Source organism: Pundamilia nyererei, unplaced genomic scaffold, assembly GCF_000239375.1.
Source record: "Pundamilia nyererei isolate P.nyererei 1_Seehausen unplaced genomic scaffold, PunNye1.0 scaffold00051, whole genome shotgun sequence".
In the NCBI taxonomy this organism is placed as follows: domain Eukaryota; kingdom Metazoa; phylum Chordata; class Actinopteri; order Cichliformes; family Cichlidae; genus Pundamilia; species Pundamilia nyererei.
The window spans coordinates 2,051,466-2,077,477 of NW_005187452.1; the positions used below are offsets into that span (position 1 = coordinate 2,051,466).

The following is a 26,012-nucleotide window of genomic DNA, read 5'->3' on the forward strand; positions in this document are numbered from 1 at the left end:
AAATATCGAACCGTGACACCAAAGTATCGAACCGAACCGAACCGTGAATTTTGTGTATTGTTGCACCCCTAATATATATATATATGTATATATTACATTTATATATAAAATTTATTTCTGGAAGCACAAGCACCTGCAATGTAACACAAAAATTTAGAAATAAACAAATTTAAAACCATTTATTTTGAGCTTATTAAAACTAAAATGAGAGGTAAACGGGATTGAAAATGGCCTGTATTTATATAGCGCTTTACTAGTCCCTAAGGACCCCAAAGCGCTTTACACATTCAGTCATCCACCCATTCACACACTGGTGATGGCAAGCTACACTGTAGCCACAGCCACCCTGGGGTGCACTGACAAAGGCAAGGCTGCCGGACATTGGACCCTCTGACCACCACCAGTAGGCAACGGGTGAAGTGTCTTGCCCAAGGACACAACGACCAAGACTGTCCATGCCGGGGCTCGAACCAGCAACCTTCCGATTACAAGGCAAAGTCCCAACTCTTGAGCCACAATCGCCCCATGAGAGCATAAGAAGCAAGGGAGATATAATGACCAAGCATATATGAGTGTCACAGACATGCAAGGTTTCTTACCACTGCTTTGAATGCATGGACTCAAGTTTTGAAAGTCCCTTCTTCTGTGTTGTTTTACAACTTTCTTTTCTGTGTTTTTGTGATTTTATGTGTGGCTGTATAGGAGCACTGTGTTATGCTGAACTTGGAACCATGATCACCAAATCAGGCGGCGAGTGCCCCTATTTCATGGAGGCTTTTGGCTCTATTGTTGCCTACCTTTACTCCTGGACAACTATTATGGTGTTAAAGCCTTCATCCTTTGCTATCATCACACTGAGCTTTGCAGAATATGCCTCTACTCCTTTCTACCCTGGCTGCTCTCCACCTCTAATTGTCACCAAGTGTCTAGCAGCAGCGGCTATATGTAAGTTCATGCTTGACAGCAATAAACTATACACAAGTACAGAGTCACTTTAGAAGTTCATACATGACTATACTTTACAATGGAAACAACGATTTTCAGGCCATATTAGCCATTTCAAGCTAATGTGTGCCTTATTTGTAAGGTGTCCAGAACAATGTCATTCCCCAATTTGCAGATGTAAAAAAACAACAACTTTTATTGAAATTAAAATGATTAAAGCTAACTGTGAAGCCTACACATGACTCAGACCACACAGTATTCTTGCTATGTGTTTCTTTTGTTTGTTACGCTTCCACAGTGTTTTGGGGTAAAAGGAGTCAGGTTTCCAGCTGACTCCACTCTCCTGTCACCAGCTCTTCCTCGCTCTGTCAGCTTCTGGCTGATGTACAAGATCGGTCACTTTACCCCCCTTACCTGCAGGGACAAAATGGCCAGCCCTCCATTCGAGGTGTCCATTTGCAGGACAAAAAGGGAGGAAAAAGTAAGGTGTGGGGACCTCCCCAAAGAAGGGCTTCTTCACCTACACAAATGCCGCCTGACACCACTCCATCCACTGGACCAGATCTGGTTCACCCTTCCGGGCACTTGTGGTAGTACACGGGCAGGCTGTGATGGATGCTGTTTCTCCATCTTTGGGTGCACCTGTCCGCCCCCAAAGTGGTACCCCAAATACTGGACCTCCCTCTGTTCAACTGCACACTTCTTCAGGTTGGATCTGAACCCAGCTGCCTCAGGGACTCCAGGATCCCAGCCACCCATTGCAAAAGCTACGCACATGCTGAGCCTTTTCTTAACCAGGCTCACCAGAGAAGCGCTTTCCACCTCTCTTCATGCTTTCACAATGTGGAGGTGACATATTTGTGTGGCTCCTCCCCAAGCGCACCACCTCATAGTTAACGTCCTCCACTTGTAGTGTGACCACAAAGGGTCCTTGTCACATGGTGAGTAACGTTCAGCTTAAAGAAGGAAGTAATGCAAGTACTTTGTCTCTCGGTGAAAACTGCCTGAGTCAACAGTGTTGACGTTACCAGATCTGGAGCAAATTTTCCCCAGATAACCTCCTCAAAGTGTGCAGCTTTGCTCTCAGGTCCAGGATGCATTGAATCTCATTTTTGGCTTGGACCTTTCTTTCAGTTTTCTTTAATCAGGTGCAACACCCCCCATGGCTTTCTGCCAAGCAGTAGCTCAAAGGCTGAAAGTCCTGTGGAGCCCTGGGGAGCCTTCCTCACTGCAAATAACAAAGGGTCTAACCAGTGATCCCAATTGCATTCATCCTTGTGAATGAACTTGCAAATCATGGAATTTAAAGTCTTATTCAGTTACTCCACCAACCCATCAGTTTGAGGGTGGTAGACGTACTGTAGGTCTGAACAGATTTAATTCCCAACAATTCCTACAACTCCTTAAGTGTGTGAGAGACATGAATCATGTGCCCTGATCAGTCAGTATCACTTTCATGATCCCAACTCAGGAGATGACCTGAAACAGATGAGCATTCCAGGAGGTAATACCCGGAGTAGACCATCCACCGGATAGCCATTCGTATCACATCCCTAGCAAATTGTTCCCAGAAATAGGGGATAGGCGTGAGTTATCTGCAGCCTTCACTGTATGCATTTTTCTTTTGAACTTTATGTGCAGAGGTATAATGGGATACTTGTGAAGATCCCTAGGAACACAGTTCAACTCCATCTACTCTGCCTTCATTAATAGCCCATTTGCCATTGGGCATTATTAAAGGCAGAGTGGATTCGCCACTAGGGTTTGGTGGATCAGGGTTTGTGTGTTATCCGTGTCCACCAAAGCCTGGCGTGTACCCCCTTGACAACTTACTGGAATGCTGTACATCCCTCCTGGACCAGGGCAGGTGTTTGGAGCCCCAGGTATGTGAAACACCTCAACAGACACTCAGATCCCAGCCGCCTGCACTTCCAGCACTCCTGTGCCACCCACCGTGGCTTGGATACATTGTCTGCTCCTTCCAGGGCCTGGGCAAGCGGACCAGGTGAAAAATGGTTTGTGGCCCAAAGCACCAGTTGCTGCTCCCCTAAGGAGGGGCCAGGGAGCCTCTATCTCAGTGCTTGCATGAGCTGTGGTCTCCTGGCTGGCTGTGGATCTCTGCTGCCTCGGTCCGTGCAGCCAGGTGGTCCTCTGCAAGGGTGACCGTGGCTTCCAAGCTTGCTGACTGATGGCAGTGGACCCAACGTGCCATTTCCAGGTCGTCCATGAACTGCTCCAGAGCCATCATTGCCACGCCTCTCCCTCTGATGGCCGGGCTGCAGACACCTCACTGCTGTGTCATGCAGCTTCCAGGCCCATATGAACAGCTGGTCCTCTGCCATCATTTGATTGTCCCGGAACCGCTGGTGATGGTCTTCCGGGTAGAGGCCCAAGTTATCCATGACGGCCCGGCAGATGCCCTTGAAGCTTCGTCGTGAGGCCAGCGGCAGGCTCAGAGCCGCCATCTGAGCCACTCTGCCACTGTTACGCCTGTGGCTCTGAATGCCTCCAGAAAGACCCAAGGGTCGTCACCCTCCCCCATCCAGTATATCATCACCGCCAGTGGACAAGGGGGCGGTGGCAAAGTGACCCTCACCCACCTCCCCAAAATCTGTGCCTGATGCTCGGTCCTGAAGTCTCCACAGCTGCTCTCATTGCTCTGCTGCTTGCTCCACATGCATCGCAGCCATTTCAGCTGCCACCATCTGTGCCAGCAGTTAAACCAGCTGTGCGGTTTGTGTCCATCCATCCATTCTCTTCTGCTTATCCTTGTCAGGGCCATGTGGGGGCTGGAGCCTATGCCAGCTACCATAGGGTGAGACTGGCGACCTGGCCAGATCGCCAGTCTGTCACAAGGCTAACACAAAAAGACAGCTTGCTCCACGTGCATTCACACTCATATTCACACCTGTGGGCAATTTAGAATTATGAGTTAAACTAACCCCTAATACCAAGTCTTCTTTGAAAAATCCATTTAATGTTAAATGTATAGGTAGGAAATTATATGATTACATTTTCTGTTATTTTGCAGTGACCATCACATCCATCAACTGTTTGAGTGTCAAACTGGCAAGTTATGTGCAAAACTTCTTAACTGCAGCCAAACTTGTAATCATTCTTGTCATAGTTGGAGCAGGAATCGTTCTGTTGGCACAAGGTCAGTCTTCTTATAGATCTTTACATACAGCTCTGTCTTTAAATGTTTGTGTTAATAAATGTTAACCAATGTATAACCACTAACATTATTGTATATTATGTATTTGTGTCTAGGAAAAACAGAGAATTTTTCAAATGCTTTTGATGGCACTGCAACATCTTTTGGAGCAATTGGACTTGCATTTTATAATGGGCTTTGGGCTTATGATGGATGGTAATTATTTACTTGGTTTCATACTTTCTCAGGCTATATGTGATAATATGATGAGTACTGCTCTTCTGAATTCAAATAAGGGGCACCATCCTCAGCATTCAGAAAAGAAAAGAACAAAACTGTTTTACATCTTTGTTTTTAAAAATGACATACTTCAAACTGCTTGCATTTTTATCTCAAATAACCTTACTGATGTATCCAGATCAGGCAGCATTCAACAAATTACACTAAAATATTTTTAGTAAGCAGATACCATAACCATCAAGGCCCAGGTAGAAACGTGGGCCTTGATGATGAACCTGTGAAACTATTTTAGCTTTCTATACAATTACAGATGATGTACTGGTTGAGTATGTTGTTTTTAGTTATGCATTTCTGTATTACATTGCTAGTACAAGCATGTGAAAAAGTGTACCCTCTTTCTAAGGTTTTACATAACAGGAGATGAGCAAAAAATCATCTAGATCTTACTAGATCTAGAACCATTAAATTACAACCTCATGATGAAATAGCTATGTCCAAATGCAGGAGCAGTGTATGAAAACTGGAATACACTCCACGATTCAGTAGCTTGTAAAACCCCTTTTGGCAGCAATAAATTAACTTAGTCATTTCTTCTATGACTCTCAGTTTCCTTCATCATTATAGAGGATTTCTGGCCCACTGCTTTTGCAATACTGTTCAGTTCAGTGAGGTTTTGGGCATTTGTTTATGCACGACTCCTACCACAGCTTTTCAGCTAGAAAGGGCTGAATTTTGACTGAGTGACAGATATACCTATATTTTTTTATTTGTATTTTTCACTCATTCTCTTGTAGTTTTGCTGGTGTGGTTAGGGTCACTGCTCTCTTGCATGATCCAATTTGGCCAATTTTAACTGTTGGATAAATGGTCTCATATTTGATTCTAGAATGCTTTGGTATATAGAGGAGTTAATGGTCAACTCAATGACTGCAAGGTGCCCAGGTTCTGTAAAACGAGCACAAATCATTACCGCTCTACCACCTTGCATGACAGTTGGTATGAGGTGTTTGTGCTGATATAATTTCTTTTGTTTTTGCCAAATATTCTCCACTTTGGTCTCATCTTTGAAAAGAATATACTTCCAGGAATCTTGGGTTTTTTCAGATGTATTTGCAAATCTTGCTACCATATTTTATTAGAGAACTGAGATATTTTTCTGGCAACCCTTCCAAGCAAAGCCATACTTGTTCAGTATTTTTCTATTTGTACTGTCATCAACTTTAACATTGAACATGCTAACTAAGGCCTGTAGAGACTGAAATGTAACTCTTCGGTTTTTGGCAACTTCTGTAATCCTGGGAATATTGGCACTTGTCTTGAATGTTTCCTACTATAGATTCATGAATTTCAAATTGCTTGCTTGCTTTAAAATGTATACATGGCTTATAACTCTTCTGAGATTGACGAATAGTAAAGTTGTTTCTCCAGTATCTTTACTAACTTCTATCTTTACTATCTTACCTCCCTTGCCTCTGTGTTAACACACCTGAATGATCCAGACTAGAAAACTGCCAAAACTGCCAGTGATCACTGCAGTGTAGTTTATTAGCAGCACCAGTTGGTATTAAACCTTTTAATTTCCATGGAAAACATGATTTAGTGTCATTCATCTGAGGTTGTATTTAAAGGGCAAATAAAACATAAAAGACATAAAAGAATAAGTTACTGCTACCGAAGATGCTGAAGAGGCTAACTCTTTTCCTGTTTATTAGGCCAGAAAAACTGGACTTAATTGGGTTACTGAGTATGTGCATATACATTTGAGTCCAATGCTCTACTGAGAAATATGTATCATATATTTTCCATTTCATTACTTTTACAGGAACCAACTAAATTTCATCACAGAAGAGCTAAAAAACCCAGTTAGGTAAAAACATGCCTTAAAGAAACTCTAGTATTAGGCAATAATTTACAAGGCGTTGAATTTTTTTTAAATAAATTTTCTTTTGTTGATTAATTTCAGGACCTTACCACTGGCGATTGTTATTGGGATTCCTTTGGTTACTGTGTGCTATATTTTGGTCAATGTTGCTTACTTCACTGTTATGACCACAACTGAACTGCTTTTGTCTCCAGCGGTTGCTGTGGTAAGGATAACACTGGTCAATAAGCATCTTGCTACTGGGATTCACTCACCTATACTTTAACAAATGTTTACTTAGTGACTGCAAATCTGATAATCATTTTTATCTAGCTAGTAATATTAGTTTTTAGGTATGATGTTTCAAGTATTTGACAGTTGGATGGATGCAAACAACCAAGGAACTTTATTACAACACTGTCTGTAATAAAAGGAAGAGATTTTATTACTTTTTTGGTGGGAGATTAAAAATTAGACATAGTGATAAATAATATTGATATTAAAGTGTCAAAATCAAGCTTCATATCTTGAATTACTGTAAAAACAAGTAGCAAATACAAATATCTTTTGTCAATCATTGAAAGTTAAAATAGCTGAGAGACGTTAATTTTTAAATTTAAATTCAATCTGTAATAACTTATTACTGATATCAAATTTTAACAGACATAAATGAGAACATCCCCAAAAGACCTAGTTATTAATCCACATGTAATGTAGTATGCCTAAATTTTATTTATTTATGACAGTTGTAAATGAGCATAATAGCCCCTTGTTTTCATACCTTGACGTTAACGCCACAACACGGATCGCGGATCGCCCTGTGCGTGGGGCTGGACGGCGTCAACACGTTAACGAGGAAACTGCGCTAACGCAGTAGTTCCCACCCATGTAATTGAGCATTGCCTGGCACATCCGACATACTGTTTTACTTTTGTCCATGACGCGCTTACCTTCAGGGTCATACTTCACATGAAGACCAAAATAGTTTCAAAGGCCAGATCTGAATGAGGGTGGGGAGGTTCAATAAACCATGTTGCAACGTGCTTAGCTTCTGTCTTGCTAGCTTTTTCTGCGCACAGTGGATCTGCGCTCGACAGTGCAGCCTAGGCAGAGTAGTCGAACGCAGATCCACTGAGCGCTCAACACAGACAGCGTCGTCAGAAGAAAAGTTGATAAAATAAATGTAAAATTTTGTATTGTTCGATACATATGCGTACCGAACCGAAAGCACTGTATTGAACGGTTCAATATCGATACGAGTATCTATCTATTGCTCAGAGTGATTGCTCAATGCTGAGATGAACAATCACTATACAAGCAACTGTTTTATTTAGCCACACTGCAAAATGTTTTTTATTTGGTCAAAGGTCACTTCATGTTGGGATTCTATTGGGATTCTCAGTGAATCGGTTTGAATCAGCACTTGAGCAAAGGGAATTGTAAACATTTTAACAGTGTTGTAACAGACAGAAGCACATGAAGACCTTGCATATGTGTAACTTTTCTTGTTGTTCCCAAACATCAAAGATTTGTAAACGTTTGTGCATTAATTTTTAACAATGCTTCTCCCCTGAGTTATACTGTAATGAGGCTATTGTGTTTACATGATGGTTTATGAAATTATTAATCTTATTGGTCATGAAATACACATAAAAATAAAATGTTTGTGATTACAGCAAATAGCCGTTATGGTCTTTTTCATCTGTTTGCTACTTTAACTAACTGCTTAAATATGCTCTGATATGGTCTTTTTCATAATTGCAGTTGGATGGATAGCAAACAGTGATTCTAAGATATAGTCGCCTTTAATTAATAGAAGTACTTCTACTTGGATGTGTTTACGCCTACTTGACGGTGTACAACGATCCTGAGCGATGAAGCGAAGATTTCCACTTTTGACACATCAGATGGTCATGAAAAAGTGTTTCTTTCTTTCAGGTCCATGTGCATAAATTAATAAATGTATTTTGATAGGAAAAATATGCTAGGTAAAACATGCTTGTACTGGGTTGGGCCCACTTTGGCATTAAGAACTCTTCATGGAATAGATTCAATAAGGTGCTGTAAACATTCCAGTCCATATTGACATGATCATATCAGACAGTTGTTGCAGATTTGATGGCTGCACATCCATGATGCAAATCCCCTCTTCAGCAACATACTGAATGTGCTCTACTGGATTGAGATTTGGTAACTGTGGAGGCCATTTGAGTACAGTGAACTCATCATCATGCTCAAGAAACCAGTTTGAAGTGATCTGCAAAACGTTCAGCAATAATAACTAGGTAACTGGTACCCAGGTGGTGTTCAAATGATGCTTCGTGGGTATGAAGGGATCCAAAGTGTGCCAAGAAAATATCTCCACAGCATGTGGGCTTTATGTCAGAAGCATGTATTCTGTATAGAGAAATGGCAGAAAGTTGTAATTTAACCACAAACAATGATCTTTTCTCAAAAGCCAAGTCCTTTAATAGCTTTAATGCATAACATTAACAACATTTTAATGTCTAAACCAAATGATTCCCTCCTCCAAAGTCCAAATGTCTCTCAAAAGAGGTATTTTATTTTGTGTACGCAGACACTGATCAGTACATAGATCAGTATCTATGCAGAGCCAACTGATAAGGAATTGTTTTCCAGGACGTGAAAGTAATGTTGAGGAAAGCCAAAAATAACAAAACTTTGATTCCAGGAATTGATAGATGAAAGGTTATGGCTATTTCAAGGGAAAGCAGTCAAACAAGCACCTTGTGAATTATTACATGGATAGAATGCCAGTAACAACACTAAGAACTATCACTTTATGCCAATGAATTACAAAATCAAGTATCCTAACATTCATTGTCAATCATTAGCAGACTGCAGAGTGACTGGCCTGTCTCCACTTAATTGTCCACCAGATGTCAGTACAGCACCAATATGTTTATATAACTAAAACTATAGAGAGGGTCTGTGTCATCACACTAATACACCTCATATGCATTATGTATACTGAATAATTCCACTAATTTTGTGTGTTTGAAATATTGGGAGTATAATCAGCTGCACAGTTGGATTAATAGTGAAAAGAGTGAGGAATGGTACATGTCCTTGTTAATGATATTTTAATAATTGATAAAAAAAAAAGAAAGTAGTGATTAGAGATAAAAGGAAGTGGACATCTGAGTTAAATGCGTTTCTTACTAATGAGGTATGAATTACTTGAAAGAACGGCCGCATGCAGAAACTTAGTTTGGTCTTTGTTGCCCTCTACTGGCCAACATTGTCCTGTTTTTTGGTGTAAAATTTTATTTATTTTTTTCTCCCAGAAGGGCCGGTAAATCTGAATTGGCTCTGGACGGTAGACATTTGCAGGGAAGCTGATAACTAACTTCTGCCAAAACGGGTTGGAACTGACTGTAGGATCAGCATGCTGGTTGTGTAGCCCGCTGTATTTGGCTCTGTTTAAATGCACATGTTACAGCAGGATGTTATCCTACAGAATCAACTCAACAGGTTCCACATAAAGAGAAATAAATGTTGACAAAACACATGGCTATACTGGAAATAGATAAGATTATGATTCAGTGCACATCGCCATTAAATAGAACTTAACAGGCTTATTCCATCATATATTTTCTTCCTCAATTTAGGGGATGAAAATTTGAACTAAGCAGAGACGAGCAGTTACGTTGTGTTTCATCACTCTTTAATGGGCATGGGGTCCCAGAGTGAAAGAAACAACATTTTTCATTTGGGTAATGGGCAGAGAAAGTAAAGCTGACCAATCTGAATTCAGAATAAGTTCTGCCTTTATGTAGTGTTAGTGAGCTTGAAATGGTGCTGACGTTTGAGCGGTGTTTAGGGATTCGACACCATTAAAGAATGGGTCAAGTGACATCAAGAGTCATCCATACTACACTCCCTCAAATAACACAAAGATTTGATTTGTGGTTCTGTTGTATATGTGCAACTGACAAAACAAAGCATCATTTATCATGATGGCAAGGTGGCTAGACACATTAAGCAGTTTACTTCTCAGTGTAAAGTCATGAATACAAGCCTTCTAAAAAGATCAAATGCATACAAATTGTGTTTTACTGCTTTGACATTGTCGTATGTCCAGCAGACAAAAGCACAATTAATTGACATTTTGTATTTTTAGAATAATTGGCACGTCATGAAATGGAAAAATATGACAAAGAAGACCCAAGACTGTTGATCAGCTAAAAGACAAGATACAGATGAGAATGGGACAACAGTCCTCTCCCAAAGTCCAGTTCTCCTCATTTACAGACTGTTTTTAAAAGATGAAGGGCTACCATGCAATGGTATATCTCTCCCAGCTTTTTTGAGATGTGTTGCCAGGAAATTCAAAATTAGCCATTTTTGTCTTGAAATCTAACTTTTTTCAGAGTTGGGATTGTAGGGGAGAAAAACCCCAACAAAAACAAAAAAGCAAAATGTACCCTTTTCTTCTATTATAAAAGGACTACAAAGATATACACTGCTGGTTAAAAGTTTTAGAACTCCCCAATTTTTTCAGTTATTTATTGTAATTCAAGTCATTTAAGTCCAATGAAAAGCCTGAAATGGTACAAAGGTAAGTGGTGAGCTGCCACAGGTTAAAAAAAAGGTTAAGGCTACCCAAAACTGAATAATAATGTACATTTCAGAATTATACAAAAAGGCCTTTTTCAGGGAACACAAAATGGGTTAACAATTTAAAGCTGTTCTCCAGCAGTGGAGGTTGATCAAGCCTTGAAAGCTGGTGCTACTAATTCCTACAGATGTTCCAACTTTTCTAGTTTACCTACAACCCCCTCTGTCTACATAAAAGCAGTGAACACACTGTGGTACCATACCCTCGTGAGCATCAGTTGAACAGTATTGTACTGCAGTGCAGGTAGTGAGTAGCTACAAAAATGGCAAAAAAAAGGGCAATTAACAATGGAAAGAGACATTGTTAATTGTCTCTCTTCCATAACATGTAAAAATGAACATCTTTCCTTCAGACACATTGCAAAGAAAGTCAAAGTGTCAGTGAGTACAGTTTCCTTCACCATCAAAAGGCACTCAGAATCTGGGGTACACTCTCACAGGAAGACATCCGACAGACCCAAAGAAATAACTGAATCAAAGGACAAGTTTCTGTGAGTTAACAGCTTGCGTGATAGGTGGCTCACAGGACAACAGCTTCAAGTACAGCTTAATAGTGGTCATAGGAAGCAAGTCTTAGTTTCAACTGTGAAGAGAAGACTTCAAGCTACAGGTTTGACAGGACAAATTGCAGCAAGAAAGCCATTGCTAAGACGACAGAATAAGACAAAGAGGCTTGCCTCGGTCATGAAACGCTGTCATCGGACTACTGAAGACTGGAAGAAGGTATTATGGACTGATGAGTCAAAACTTGAAATCTTTGGTTCATCACTCAGGATCTTTATATGCTGTCGAGTAGGCGAAAAGATGGTTACATAGTGTGTGGTCAACTGTCAAACACAGAGAAGGAAGAGTGATGGTTTGTGGCTGTTTTGCTGGATCCAGAGCGAGAGGCACCCTGAACCAAACGGCTACTACAGCATTCTGCAGGGCCATGGAGTACTCTCTGATATGCGCCTAGTTGGTCAGGGGTTCATCCTGCAGTAAGATAATGACCCAAAACATAAGTCGCAGCTATGCCAGAACTATATCAGGAAATAAGAACAAGATGGTAAACTTGAAAACATGGAGTGGCCAAAAACAGTCTCCAGACATAAACCCCATCGAGCTGGTTTGGGATGAACCGGACAGAAGAGTGAAAGCTAGCTATTTTGATGAGTCCAAAATTTCGAATACATTTTGGTCTATAAATTGATTTCATGTTTTCTTTTTTAACTCCAATTGCTTATTTGTAGTATGCTTTCATTTCAGAGTGCAATGAGACATTAAACTGCATAACCGTCAATAAAAACCTGTAACAAATTGGAGTGTTGAGTTGATATTTATCAAAAACCAATTTTAGTCTCTTTGAAGGAAGTGCCAATATATTAGACATTTAAAACATAGTAGAGAGACCCAAGATTGTATTCATAAGGGGAGATAAGTAAAATAGCTGAAAACCTTAAATTCTATCGGTGTATTGACTTTTAGATTTATTTTTTTTTAAATTAAGTAAAAAAAATAATCCTGCATTAAAATGTTGGGGAGTAGAAGGGTTATAAGACACAAAACAGGTACAACATTTTTTAAATGTTTACTTTTCACCCACTACATATAGCAGGCAAACAAATTAAAACTTCAGCACACTGGAATGTGGTGTTTTGGTTCCATTGTGGGGATAAAAAAAAAGCTGTAGTTCCACCTAAAGTAGGGCACCTGATCACTGTACAACTCTTTGTACCTTTTGAACAATCACATTGAGCGACATATTTTTTCTTGTACTCATGGAAAAAATGGGATAGCTCAAACTCTGTGCAGATTAAAAAAAAAGGGTTTCTCTGGTCCTGCAAACTTGTAGTGATATATTCAAGTGCAGTTTCTTCAGTCTGTTAATTGCCGACTATGGCATGTCTTAATCAAACTTTGCATTAGTCCTGTGATAGATTGATTGAACATTAATATGCCAAAAAGTCTGATGAAATTGAATGTGCACCCTTATATACACAAGTCTGGTGCATAGACATTCAACTGCCAGCACACACACACACACATTGCACTCAAATATCATCTCATTAATGGATAGACAGCTCTGATGAGAACTCATCTGCATATCATTATCATCACATTACTGTGCTTTTCCAATCAGTTACTGAATTAGCATTTGGATTAGAACCTCGCAATCATCCAGCGACCTTTCGAAAAACTACATTATAATGTGTTGCTAATGAACATATGCTACAAATGAAGTCTGTGCTTGTTCTGAAGGCTTTTGGATTATCAGAAATAATACTTTATGAATTTGGGGAGAAAAGTATTTGGTTGCTTATTTTAATATTAAAAAGTTTTGAGTTTAAATTTCCTAGCCCACCGTTTATCTGACATTCATAATATCTGGCTTGACTTATTCACTATGTTCACAGAGTATTTTGTGATGTTCAATGTGGCTTAATGGTTAGATCCGAGGTAATGTCCAAGTTTAACTCTGAAGCGCCTCTAGAACATGCACTCAGCTCACTTATTTGGGCACCTAAGGGCAGAGAAAAGTCATGGTGAAATTTAACTTTGCTGAAGAGTCCAAACACAGAAGCCAGAGAAGCACTGAAATAGAACCAAGTATCACTTAAACTGCCAGCATAGGAGTCTATTATGTCAACATGACCTGTTTTCCTCCATTGGAGGGCACACTTGAATAAACAGAAGCAGTGAAGGGAACCCAAACCACAACATGCACATGCCGACCTTTTTACATATTTCTATTTACATTTGAACACATCCCTGTAGATTTGTGACTTATCCCCACCTGGCACTGCTCCCAGAAATTTTCTGGGACTGTGTTTTAATGTTAAGAACATAGTTTTAAGAACAAGATATTCATTTTAATTATTAGGTTTCAAATGAATATTCTCTTACAAATGTCCCTTTAATAGCTTTGCTTAATAGCCTTTCACTTGTCATCATGGATGTCTTTCTCTTTTTCCCATCCTGCTGCCGATTTCTTACAAGTGTCATTTCTTAATTTTGCAGTTTAACAGCACAAGTACCTAAGATTATTACATCCAGTGAATCAACTCAGTCATGTCAGATACAGTAATATCAGTAATTAGGTTTGATCATTTTAGCAGCCATACATTATGTTACCAATCACGTGAGACTCTTACAGTCTACTGAAATGATCAAGTGTTTGTTTTATATCTTTTACATTGAGGCTGTAGTTTGAATGTCAGGTACTGTAACAAGGGTCCAAAAGTAAAATATATTTCACATTGCTAATGAGCCTTACAAAAAAGATGCCCCCAGAACAGCTTTAATATATCTTGGCATGATTGTCAGGAGCACAGATCTTCTATAGGGTTTTCCCACATTTGTTGTTTTAATGATGCTGTTAGACGGTGCTGTCAGTCCAAAATCTCCCATAAGTGCTTAGCATATGATTCATTTTCATACCTCTTCTGACCTATAGATGGGAACCTTGCATTCCCATCAGGCTATAAATCTTTAACCCCATGATAAAGGTGATCAGCAACTTTATATTGATTTTAAGTGACCCTTTCCGTAAGGAGCAAGCAGACCCAAACATAAGCAGCAAAAATACCCCTGAAAGCACAACAGGGTGTGGTTTGACTAATTTCTTAGTCCAACTGTATGTAAGTAGTCCTAAAAAAAAGTCAGAACTAAATTGAAATTGAAATATCTGTTTTGTAATTATTTAAACTCTCTGGCACTCAGCATTGTTTTCACTCTGCACCACTTGGCATTTTGAGTTGCTTTTCACATGTTCATCATTCTTATCTCATAAATGCATGTTTTTTATTTGCTTCGTGCTTCATACGGTTTCTGCTGTAGATGGGAGTGCTGCTGTTAATCAGCTGTTAATGACACGAACTGACCTCTGCTTTCTCTGACAGCTCAACAGGGTCAAACGATTAAAAAAACAATCACTAAGTGGAGAAACGATTGTGAGTTTGGGGATAGAAATGTGGTGCCAGCAGAGAGACAATTGCCTCTCAACTTATTTTTTTTCATACTGCTATGTCTTATCTGTTTTTGCATGCAAGCTATTGTTCTTCCATCAATATAAGAAGACGACAGTGGATAAGATGGGTAAGATGGATAGCCTAACTGTTTTTTCCACTGTGCTCTCCTCTTCTGAGATTTCTTAGCTCCTATTCCTATCATGATCTCTCTCTGTGCACTTTCTCACACGTCCCTTTTCTCTCCCCGTTTTTCTAGCAATGATTTTTTTATTATATTTCCTTTGATCTTCCTCTTCCTCTCCAGTCGTTGCTCTGCTGAGGCTCTTCACTCACTTTAATTGAGCAACTTAAAGATCAGTGGCTGATGCTATCATGAGCAGTCACTCAAAGGTGAAACCACAGTTGATTATACTTTGAATATATATGCGTTAAAAATATTTGGAATAAACAGACATGTTTGCATGTTTATATTTTCCACATTTGTATGCACATAGCTGCGTTTGCTTCTGAAAGTGTCTGGGGTAGGGAGTGGAATTCAACATGTAAAAAGAAAAAAAAAAGTGGAAAGCTGCTTGCTAATTGTATTGCTGTGCATGCTCTCATTTTGCACCCACTGTAGTTTCTGTCTGTTTAGCAGCTCTTTGATCAACAGATGAGATAGTAGGAAGGCTGCCTATGCTGGATTCCCCGCCTGATACACGGGTGGCTTCACTACACATTCTGCACACAGTGGGAGGCTGGACTTTTAGTGTGTGTGTGTGTGTGTGTGTGTGTGTGTGTGTGTGTGTGTGTGTGTGTGTGTGTGTGTGTGTGTGTGTGTGTGTGTGTGTGTGCAGGCATAATAAATGTGTGTCAGAGACAGAAAAGGAAAGAGGAAGAGATATTTAACTAAAGAAAGACAGTAAGTGAAAGAGAGGAAAAGACACATAATAAGAAAAACAATTGTGGGGTGGGGGACTCGGATAGGTAGTGCGCATTGTTTTTACTGGCTGCCTGGCAGGGTCCTCTCTGATGTTTATCCTCGCTGTGTATACTTCTAAATACTGCCTACAGTCACCGCTGCTTCACAGCCAAGTTCTGATCTCTCAGCTTGTTGTCAAAGGTGTTTTTCCTCGTCTGTCAATGAGCGTTTGTGCAGCTGAAAACTGCACATTGCTAAAAAGGCATTTGCACTCAGTGTCATTTGACCGACTTCAATCAGCACACAGCAAGTGCAATATATTACACTGCATTACCAAGTGTTTTGCAGAAAGTTCACCACAAGGAATGATGTGACAGACTCACATTGAAATAATAGGAAGAGTGCGCCAGCTCTTTTTCACTACAGATCTTTAGTTAGTAGTGTTTATGTCATTGCGCAATTATAAAACTTCCCCAAAACTTTGCAACTGTAAATATCACAGACAGACATCCCATAAAAGAACCAGTGTTCAAACTCAAGATGGTGCACAGTGCTTACGCAAATCAATAATGCTGTTGACTAAACTGTAATTGTGTTTTTTGATACACCCCTCACACTACAAGCTTAACAGGCTGCTTGTCTCCAGTCAGTAATAGCCAGCCTGCCTATCTGGGGATGTCATTAAAAGATAACAAAGACTCATTTATGTACAAATGTATTCACATAGATTTCCCATACAATCCATCTTGTAGAGGGCCTGTCTCTCATAATAGAAGTCATGAATCAACTCCCTTTATCGACACATGGGCTAATGCAAGTCCAGCTGGTTAATCAGCATATTGTTTAGGCAGTGATTTGTTACTATACCTATAAACAAAGATATTACATTGGTTACACAAGGGGTATGAAATATGAGATGTTAGATTATACTGGTTTACCCCCAACACATCTGTTTTCTTAACTACTCATCCAGTTCAGGGTCATGAGGGTGCTGGAGCCTGTCCCAGCTGTCACTGGTGAGATGCAGGGTATATCCTGGACAGGTTGCCCGTCTGTCACAGGGCTAACACAGAGAGTGACAGACAATCATTCACACTCACATTCCAAAAATTAGATGTACTGCAAAATTAATGAACCTTCACCTCTGATCGAACTCTGTGAAGAGTCACAGATTATCCTGACTTCTGCTTCTTTGAAGTGAAAATACATTTTAAAACTTCCTTTGTGACTAGAACTTTCTTTAATGAACAGCCCTTCAAGGAGCCAAGCTGTATCAAGGATGTTCCTCATTGCATTTTTACAGGGCGATCATGTTATGTGAGGAGTAAAGCCTGCAAAATACACAATCCATATCCCTCAGTGAATTAAAGAGGGGTCAAGAGACTGCAAATGCATGTTATCTTACTGGATCTACATGCATATCAAAGATAATCCATAACAAGGGGTACAAGGGTTTGCATGTGACATCACTGTTATGGATATTTTAAGTGAGCTGAATTTTCTAACCCATGCTTGATTTAGTGTCTAATTAATTCCTTAAGTTCTTGTGTTTATTGCAGGGGAGGGGAGAGAGGATGTATGGCATGTGAGGAGAGGTGGTGGTTCTTTGAAGTGGTGTACACCAAATCTCTAGAGGACAGCCAAGCCTGAGGCTGGACTGAGGCTTTGGAGAGAAGCAACAACTGCTTTTTCACTGTGAGGCCAAAACTGGGGCTTGTCATGGCCATGTTTGCAGCACTGAACTATTACCTGTTTATTTGAAATAAAGTATCCCATCAGAAATACAGTATCTTAAGATAGTAAAATGTCAGTCAAAACTATTTAGTTTTGGGTGAGACAAAACTACAAAAAACAACTAATTTGTGCTAGCTATTGTTACATTCTCTACTGGAATAAATGCTCTAAGCAACACTGAAAAACGAGATTCTGCAATTCTCTGCGGCATCAACCTCCCTGTGCCTACCAAGCTAATGAACTATCATCTATCTATCTTCATTCCACCCAAGGCCCACTTGTCCTTCCCTGCAGAGAGTAGCTACTTCTTGGCAGGTCTTGCTGAGGGGAATTAAAGCCTCCTGGCTCTAACGTAAAGTGTTGTGTTTTTCTGAAAGTCACTTTAAGGTGAGAAACAGAATTCAGTAATGCTACTTCTTGGCACCATCAAGTCACAAGAACATAAAACAACTCAATTCCCAGAAAAGTCTGTAATGATACTTCAAGTCAGCAAAAAAAAAAGAAAAGAAAAGAAAAAAAGAAAGAAAGAAAGCTTAGTTAAGATTAACTTGAAAGGAAAAAATAAAGTGCACATGCTAATGAGCTAACATCAGCATAAAAAACAACAACAGGTGCCGTGTCTTGCCAAAAAGAGATAAAACACAGGTGTGATTAATAAAAAAAAGGTTTCAGCCAGGGAAAATATTTTTTGATGAATGTGGTTCTGAAATGTGTTATACAAGGAAGTCTGTTCATGAGGATGGTCAAACTAATCACCACCATTTATTTGTATTAAGCCACTGAATTGCAAGATTGATTTAACAAAAGATGGCTAAGAAGTAAGCTTAATGTTCAGGTAATGCTACAAAGAATGAAAAACATTAAATACATAATTTGTAATATTAATCCTGCAGGGAGACATGGATTTTTGTCCACCATTTGAAATTATAAACCTTGAATTTGACTCACTGCATACTTTTGATTTATGATGAAAACATATCATGTTAAATGACAATAATTAGGTGTAGTAGCCATTTATTGCATTTTTCGAGCAATATGTCCCAAAATTTGTTGTAATAGTAACAGTGGTTACTATTAATACTAACAGTTCCTGCCTTGTACTCAATATGAGTATAAGAATGACTTTAAGCCAGCATGTACATTACCATGGCCCTAAAAACCAACCTTTAAGGAATTCAGCATCATCTTCTATTTTCATGCTTTACAAAATGGAGCCAATGACTCAACATTTTTGATCGGGAACTGACTTTTTTTTCTCACATGTTTCAAGTACACATGAAGCACTGACTTACTTTTAGCCTATTTGAAGCGATAATACTTCTGACAGAAATCACGCAAATCAACTATTCTTGAAATGAAAAAGATGAAAGTTTACTAATCTGATGAACTTTTTGTACTTTTGTGCATGGAGTGAAGCTGTGGAAGCAATGTGTACATATATATGTAAATCTGTTAATATAACTATATCCCTTGATGTGTTACAGGGTTACAAAACCAAATATATGTAGCAAAATGTAAATAAGGATTGATGATAGGACAGGACACAAACCGGAAGTTAAAGAGATAATTATTATTTACTAAATAAGGAAGATTAATTAATAATAGAGATTATTATTTGCTAAAAGTGGCGAAGGGTGGGATTAAATAACCGCATGCTTCTTTTTTTTTACCTCTTATGGGAAGTTAAGTTATTTATTATTATTATCGTTTTCCTTACATTTTGTGCTATTCTAACATCTTAAAAATAAAGCCTTATCTATCTTTTTATCTATCTAGATTTTTAAATTCAGATGTTTTTGTTTGTGTTTTAAATATTCCTTTATAATAACTATGCATACTACAGTTTTAATTTTGTTACATGTTTTTGGGGGCTTTGTTTTGTTTCGTTTTGTTTTTTTAACTGCTACCGAGACGCGTCAAAATATGTCCAGCGAAAAGGGTCTGTCACAGCCTATCACATCATTTTACATTTCTAAGATACATCATGGGAGGATAACTTTGTTTTTAAGTGAACAAAACACTCTCAGAGACACTTTCAGAGCTCTGGGCTTTTTAACTGTGGTTTTGTCTGGATCATACCATGATAACGCTTCTAAAATGAATTATTTTAAATGAGTCATTTACCGAGTTCAAATGTTATTTCTGTATACACAATGCTAACAATTATTGTGTCGTTATTCCGTGTCCCTTAACAGTTTGTACAAACACGTCAATCTAACTTTTGTCTTTCGTGTTCCTCACACACCTCCCCCTCTCTGCCAGTGGTTCGTTCCTCACTCCAGCTGATCGGCCCAGGATCCCCGGTGGTTCCGTCCGTTGCTGGCTTTGACGGCCCCAGCGTCTTAACGTCGACTTCAACTACTTTAATTTGACGGACTGGGTGGCTGCTTGTGTCGTCAAATTGTCCACCCTACACTGAAACTCGGAAGAATTATCTGGGCAGAGTGACGGTTGTATGCTTATCAAAGCCAAGGGGATCTAAACGCAAATACGAGGCCCTCACTCCATCCACGGATTCACCTGCTACACCGACAGCTTGACACGGGAGACAGACATGGGCGACACGGGGAGCGAGGGCAGCAAGCCTCCGAGTAACGTTAACGTTATACCCCCTCGCTGCCCCTGTGGGTTCTGGGGGTAAGCAGAATAACCTGTCAAACGTCTCGCTTTCTTTCTCTGCCAGTAGCTAGCAGAGTCGATAGCCACTAGCATTAGCAGCTCAAACAGGGATGAGCTGCTTTTCTCCTTATTACCCCCCTCCCCATTGTTTTGTAGCATTAGCTACTAGCTAACACCAGTTGGCCTCGGTAACCTTCTCCTGTAAAGGAAGGAAGCAGGGTAGGGAATCTGGGGTAAGCCTTCCAGGTTACGCGACAGGTGTGAAAGTGTTAATCAACTGGATAGTTAACGTGTTAAGTTCATGCATGAAGCAGTTAGTTAGAGACATCAAAGTGTCTCCATGAACCAGACTCTAGCAGAAAGAAACGGGCAACTGGTACTTTAAACTGAATGTGCCGGGGTGGCACAGACAAACTGGCACTGTGCAGTAATCCTGCTGTGTACAATTTGATTCATGTGTGTTGAGGCATATGTTAACTTTGCAACACATATGAGCCCAAATTAGGTTTTGTAATATGGACCGGTTGAAAAATGTATTAGTGTTATCACTCTTTGGCTAGTTCTTCAAATGTCGAATTTTAAAAAGTAGCCCACATTGTTGTATTTTAGGAAAAAATGGATACAAAATATTGTACTTTAGTGGACGTATTTATGATAGGCATTTATAAACACTTGCAGTCTTGAGTTTTCAGCTCAGTGGTAAAAAAAATCAGAGAAATGTAGCACTTAGCCAGACAAGAGAGGACCCCAAAATTAGTTCTCACAAAGTGAAATGAGACTATTGGAACTCACAAGTATCTCATTCCGTTTGTGTATATTTTACAAAAATGCCACTTTATTCACTAACCTTTGGATTAGTATGGAAATGATGTAAAATACAAAACTTGACTTGACTTGACACTGCAATGTCAGTCACCAGGTCTCATCAGAGAATGTGTTTTCCATGACCAAAGGCATCAGTTTTTTCTACCTGACTAGAGTTTATGAAGTATTTAAATATCTGTGGAGTTGGCACGCAAATAATCATATCCATACCGCCTTGGCCTTTGGAGAAGCGTTTAAATGGGTTTGTTACAGTACCAAACTAAACATGATGGCTCAATATTTAATTTTTTTAGTACATCAAATGTCTTTAATTTTTAAATGTTTTAAGTAGACCAAAGATTTGCTTTAAAAACAAGTTAATAAGTATCAACAATTATGAGTGTGGACTGCATACGTTCTGTTACTTGGATAGCTAGTATTATTTATTTAGACTCATTTTTTATGCCATCCTCCAACAACTTATCTGCTACCAGTGGTGGTATCCGTTGTAATGGTACCAAGGACACAGGCACATATCTTGGCCAGAAATAACTGTTTGCTGGACTGTGAGGATGCATAAATTGATTGAAAACGTCTTGCACTGCTTCTGAAAATATTTGGCTGTCATACATAAATATGAGTATTCCAAAAGTTCATATTGGGTAAATGAAAGTGAATACTGTCACATTTAGTATCAGACACTTGCTCTTTCTAAAAAGTTCAAAGTTTTTATATATTTTTTTTCTCAGACAAATTTGAGAAGGTCAGGTGCGAGGTATTTAATTAAACTGACAAGGAATAAGTCAACGCTAACTTAAGCTTTTAGTACATTTATGGTAACATAGCATGTTGTCGTCAGCACTTCACCCATTTCCGTGACCTCCACTTGTAGTCCGTATGTGAGTAGGTGCGAAAAAGGGCACATTTATTTTGTGCCTTCTGATTATTTTATTATTTTACTAATGAATGATTTTCTGAATTTTGCAGTTAGGCTGTGAGAAAACATATTTTAATGTGGCTGCAATGACAGAGTGAACTTCAACCATTTCTTGGCCACATTTATTTTAACAGTTTTGGGAAAGCAGTTTTTAAGTTGCCTTGCACATAAACAATAATTCACTTATTGAATCCATATTTTATATCATCATGTACCCACATGGATATAAAACATTTTATTTGTACTGAATGGCAAAATCATGATAGCACCAGCCCATTTTAAAGATTTCATATTAGCAGAAAAGATATATAATGCTGAAAATGGCGATCGCTGTTGACAAGGCTATGCAAAATGACTGGATTAGTCAAGTAATTACCCAGTCACTTAGTTTAATAACTTGTTCTGTATTGCTATCCACACCAAAACATTTTGGATCAATACAAGCACTAATTGTGTGCCTCGCAGTAGTTTGTAGATTGTGTCATTTTCAGAAAGAAAGCCAAAGCAGAGAACAAGCTGTTCGGTACTATAATAGGATGTTACAAAAGTCAGCAATGATGCATCCAAACTCTATAGTTTAGCATCAAATGCCCCTTCCTATTTAACTTTCTTCTATTTGTGAGATCTACTCGCAAGCAGCCACCTGATCTGCTTATCCGTCTATGTTCCAGTTGACTGCTCAGCTGTGTAAGTTGTAAGGGTAATGCTAAGTTGTCTTTTATGAAATGTCAATAAGCTAGTTTTTTTAAAACTGTTCAGGTCAGTGTTCTCTCCAGGCATTTTTCTGTGTGTGTAAGAGGATGGGGAGGGGGGAAAAAAAGCATAATTATGGAAATTAGCATTGAGCAAAACATTAAAAATCCTTTAGGCAATCTAAGAGCTATTCTTTCCAAAGTATGACCTTCAATTTTAGTGTATTAAAGATTACCGTTTGAATTCAAAATTGGGTGTTTGTTTGATAATGTGCCACCCTTACAGTTTCTTTTGAGAAACACATCGCCTAAAATAAAATAGGTATTTCTAGCACACATGAAGAACTGCATGGTATGTCTGCTTCCCCAGTAACATAAAACTAAAACAGTTCAGTCCTTTGCCGTTACTTTTTACCCCCAGTAAAGGTATACCATCACCTTAAAAGTAATTGAGCCACATGCACTGGTGATACTATGCTTTGATTGCTTTCTATCACCTGAGTTCTAGCTGTATTTATGTTGCCTTTCATTTACCTGCTCATGTCAAGAAAAATTGTTAAAAACTAATTTCTTCAAAACATTTATCACCCTTCCAATATCTCACTCCTTTGTGTCACTCAAGCTGAATCACAGAGGCAGTGGAGCCTGTCTTCCTGTCTGTTCCAATCAGATATTCTCATTAGTAACAGCAGTAGGCCAACTATGAAATAGACATGTTGTGTGCACTCTGTTCAGGCTTCAGTCAGCTTAACAGCCATGGAGCTGTTTTTTCTCCTGCATAGTTTTTCTCACCCTTCTTCACCCTTTTAATTTCCTTAATGAATCTGTAGTTTGATTACCTCTAATTGTAAGGTTGATAAGAGGATATGACTTGATGTTTACCCAGCATTGGCTTCCTCCCTGCCTGCATGTAATGATGAGGTTTCTCCTCTTTCCTAACTTCTTGCTTCATCCTTTCCCTTTTATACCTGAGACTACACACCAGGAGACTGACAGAAAGCCCTCAGGTTGACTGCAGCTGACCCCACATTTAGAAATGAGGACAAAGGTGTGCAATGGAGCGCCCAAAATAAATAGAATGTGACTGATAGCAGCGACCGTCACGCTCAGTGCACAGACAGTAAGGACGAAGGCTGCAGAGGAAATGAGAGGAGCCTTTCTCAGACTAAACCCAGAGCCATCTGTTGTGAAAGAGCTGTGCCACTGAAATCAGCAAGGCTCCATGACAATAGATAACTTATATCAAAAGTCTTTATCTGCCTTCAGGAAGGAAAAGTATGTTGAGAAAACTCTAACTACCACACTGATACTTTAACCCTTACTGCTAACCACTAGCTTTGAGTCTGTATCCCCATTAACATACTATGGGGAATTTCATAACAATCAGAGGGAACTAGTTGACTTTTGTTCAGCTCATATTAAAGTAGTTTTAAGAACCTTGTGATCAAAGTGAGACAGAATCTAAATCCAAAACACAGAAACATAATGTAAATCTGTACTTATATTGACTGTTCAGATTGTTCTGGTAAATACGTTGGAGGACTGGCATGTCCAGTGTGTGTCAAAAAGAATTATCCAATTTCTTTAGGCAATGAACATAAAAGTTTGTGGTACATTTTAAAATACATGACTGACTATAAAGTTTTACATACAAAACCTATGTTTTGTATTCACAGCTGCTCAATATGTCCCCCCCAGACGCACTTATGTCTGTACAATCAAACTGATCAAACTCAAAGATAATTCTGTTATGCTATATACTGGCAACCAGATGAAACTCAGAAAGCCCCTCTCTCTAACAGTACGTGTTTCGATCGTTACTGGTGAACGTCTGCAGAATTAAAGTACTTTGAAGTCAGAAGATTCTTTTTGATACGCCCTGTATTTGTAGCAATAATCCATACTTTAGTTTGTACTGCAACAAATCAGTTTATTTTACATTGTACAGACACTATGTGTGACAGGTTTGTTTTCTTGAGTTTTGAAAACTGGATAGTTGTATGAAATGTGTTTAAAATTGATTTAATAAAGAAAAAAAAATAGTCTTTGTAAGTTTTTGTAAGTGTACATGAGCAAAAATATAGCCAAAAACATACATTTCACCGCTCACTCTCACTTTTATCTTAGCCTCTTGTCTGTTTTATCTTATACCTTTTACTGCAAAACTGTTTTTAACACTCAGACTGCTCTATTAACACAATTGCGTCGCATTCCTTTTCCTCAGGTCAAGCAAAACCATGAATCTCTGCTCAAAATGTTTTGCAGGTAAGTTATTGTTTTAGTGGGAGTTTGTTGACTGATTTTTCTGTCTTAAAACCTCCAAACAAAGAAAATGTCCTCATGTCCATGTTTCCATAGACACTCAAAAGAAACAGCCAAACGACGACTGTGCTCCAAAGGCCTCTTCAAACTCTAACACCAGTCAAGCAGACATGTTCTGTAATGAAACAAACAACAGCATTAGTCAGTCCCTCATATCAGACGACCCTTTGCCCGGAGAGATAGGAGTGACATCTCTACCTGTTCAGGACGGTAAGACAATCAGCAAGTTTTTCCTTTGGATCTGTGGGTTGTGAACATTTACACTTTAAAATATTATGAACTTAAAGGCTTGGTAATATAATGTGTGTAATTTGTAATGTGCGCCCTACACATGGAAACAATGTATGATTCATAGATTTCAAATTTAGAAGTGAGTTAATGTGTGCCTTTATAAAATTGAGTTGTCAAAACCAGAGCTTTTAGATGAGAGCATTTTTCTGTGGAACACTGTTAGTAGATTCTGCCAGCTCAAGCAGCAGCTGCAGTATCCCTGTCCTGGCTATATTTGTCCTCATGGCACAGATAGAATGATAGGAAAGGGCATCTATTCAGAAGTGAAGGTTTTAAGAGGACACCTACAATTGCCAGGGCATCAGTCATTGCTATACAGTGACAAGGTTATTTGTGGAGGCCAATTCATAACAGAAAAATAAAGTGGCTACAAAACGGATGTGCAGAAATGGTATAAAAAATGCCACACTAACCTGGTCTTTTATTATGTTATTAAAATAATAAAAGACCAAAACTGTAAGGCTAGACCCCCTATGCTAAGTGAGCCTACCGCAGACATGAGCGAGACAGATAAATATGAAGGCATGCCGGCTCGGACTTCGCCCGGATCAACAATGTCCACGTCAAGTGTTGAGGAACCAGGGCACCCTGACGAGAAGTGGGCTACTTGAACAAGAAAGCATCGGTGGGCAAGAGACGAAAACAGGGCGTTGTTGGAATGCTACTACGCAAGTAACCCTGGCGGAAGGGGTTACAAGAATAGGATGAGGGACCTATGGATTCTTCAATACCCAACATCCACAATGAAGGCGAAACAACTAGTAGCTCAGCGTTCCAACATTCAAAAGAAGGGACTGCTCTCACAGCTAGAGATTGATGAGGTACAACATAAATGCTACAGCAAGGGGGAGCCAGGACGCCAGGTCAGGGGGGAGATATCATCACCCCCACCCGAGATTGGGTACAAAGCCCCAAGTACGA

The 26,012-nt window shown here is 39.2% G+C and overlaps 1 protein-coding gene and 1 long non-coding RNA gene across 2 annotated transcripts in view; both read left to right on the forward strand.

Moving 5' to 3' along the window:
* Positions 1–4,046: 4,046 nt before the first annotated feature.
* On the forward strand, positions 4,047–6,195 carry LOC102204872 (uncharacterized). The gene is made up of 3 exons (XR_311734.1): positions 4,047–4,102; positions 4,216–4,315; positions 6,162–6,195. It is a non-coding gene; the product is annotated as an uncharacterized LOC102204872 (long non-coding RNA).
* A 13,488-nt stretch (positions 6,196–19,683) lies between these two features.
* LOC102205066 (AN1-type zinc finger protein 3-like) overlaps positions 19,684–26,012 on the forward strand; it is a 15,453-nt gene continuing 9,124 nt past the window's right edge. Inside the window, exons 1-3 of the mRNA XM_005733340.1 lie at positions 19,684–20,063; positions 24,703–24,743; positions 24,837–25,010. Coding sequence (XP_005733397.1) covers positions 19,981–20,063; positions 24,703–24,743; positions 24,837–25,010 — 298 coding nt within the window. The 5' untranslated portion in view covers positions 19,684–19,980. The remainder of the gene's footprint in view (positions 20,064–24,702; positions 24,744–24,836; positions 25,011–26,012) is intronic.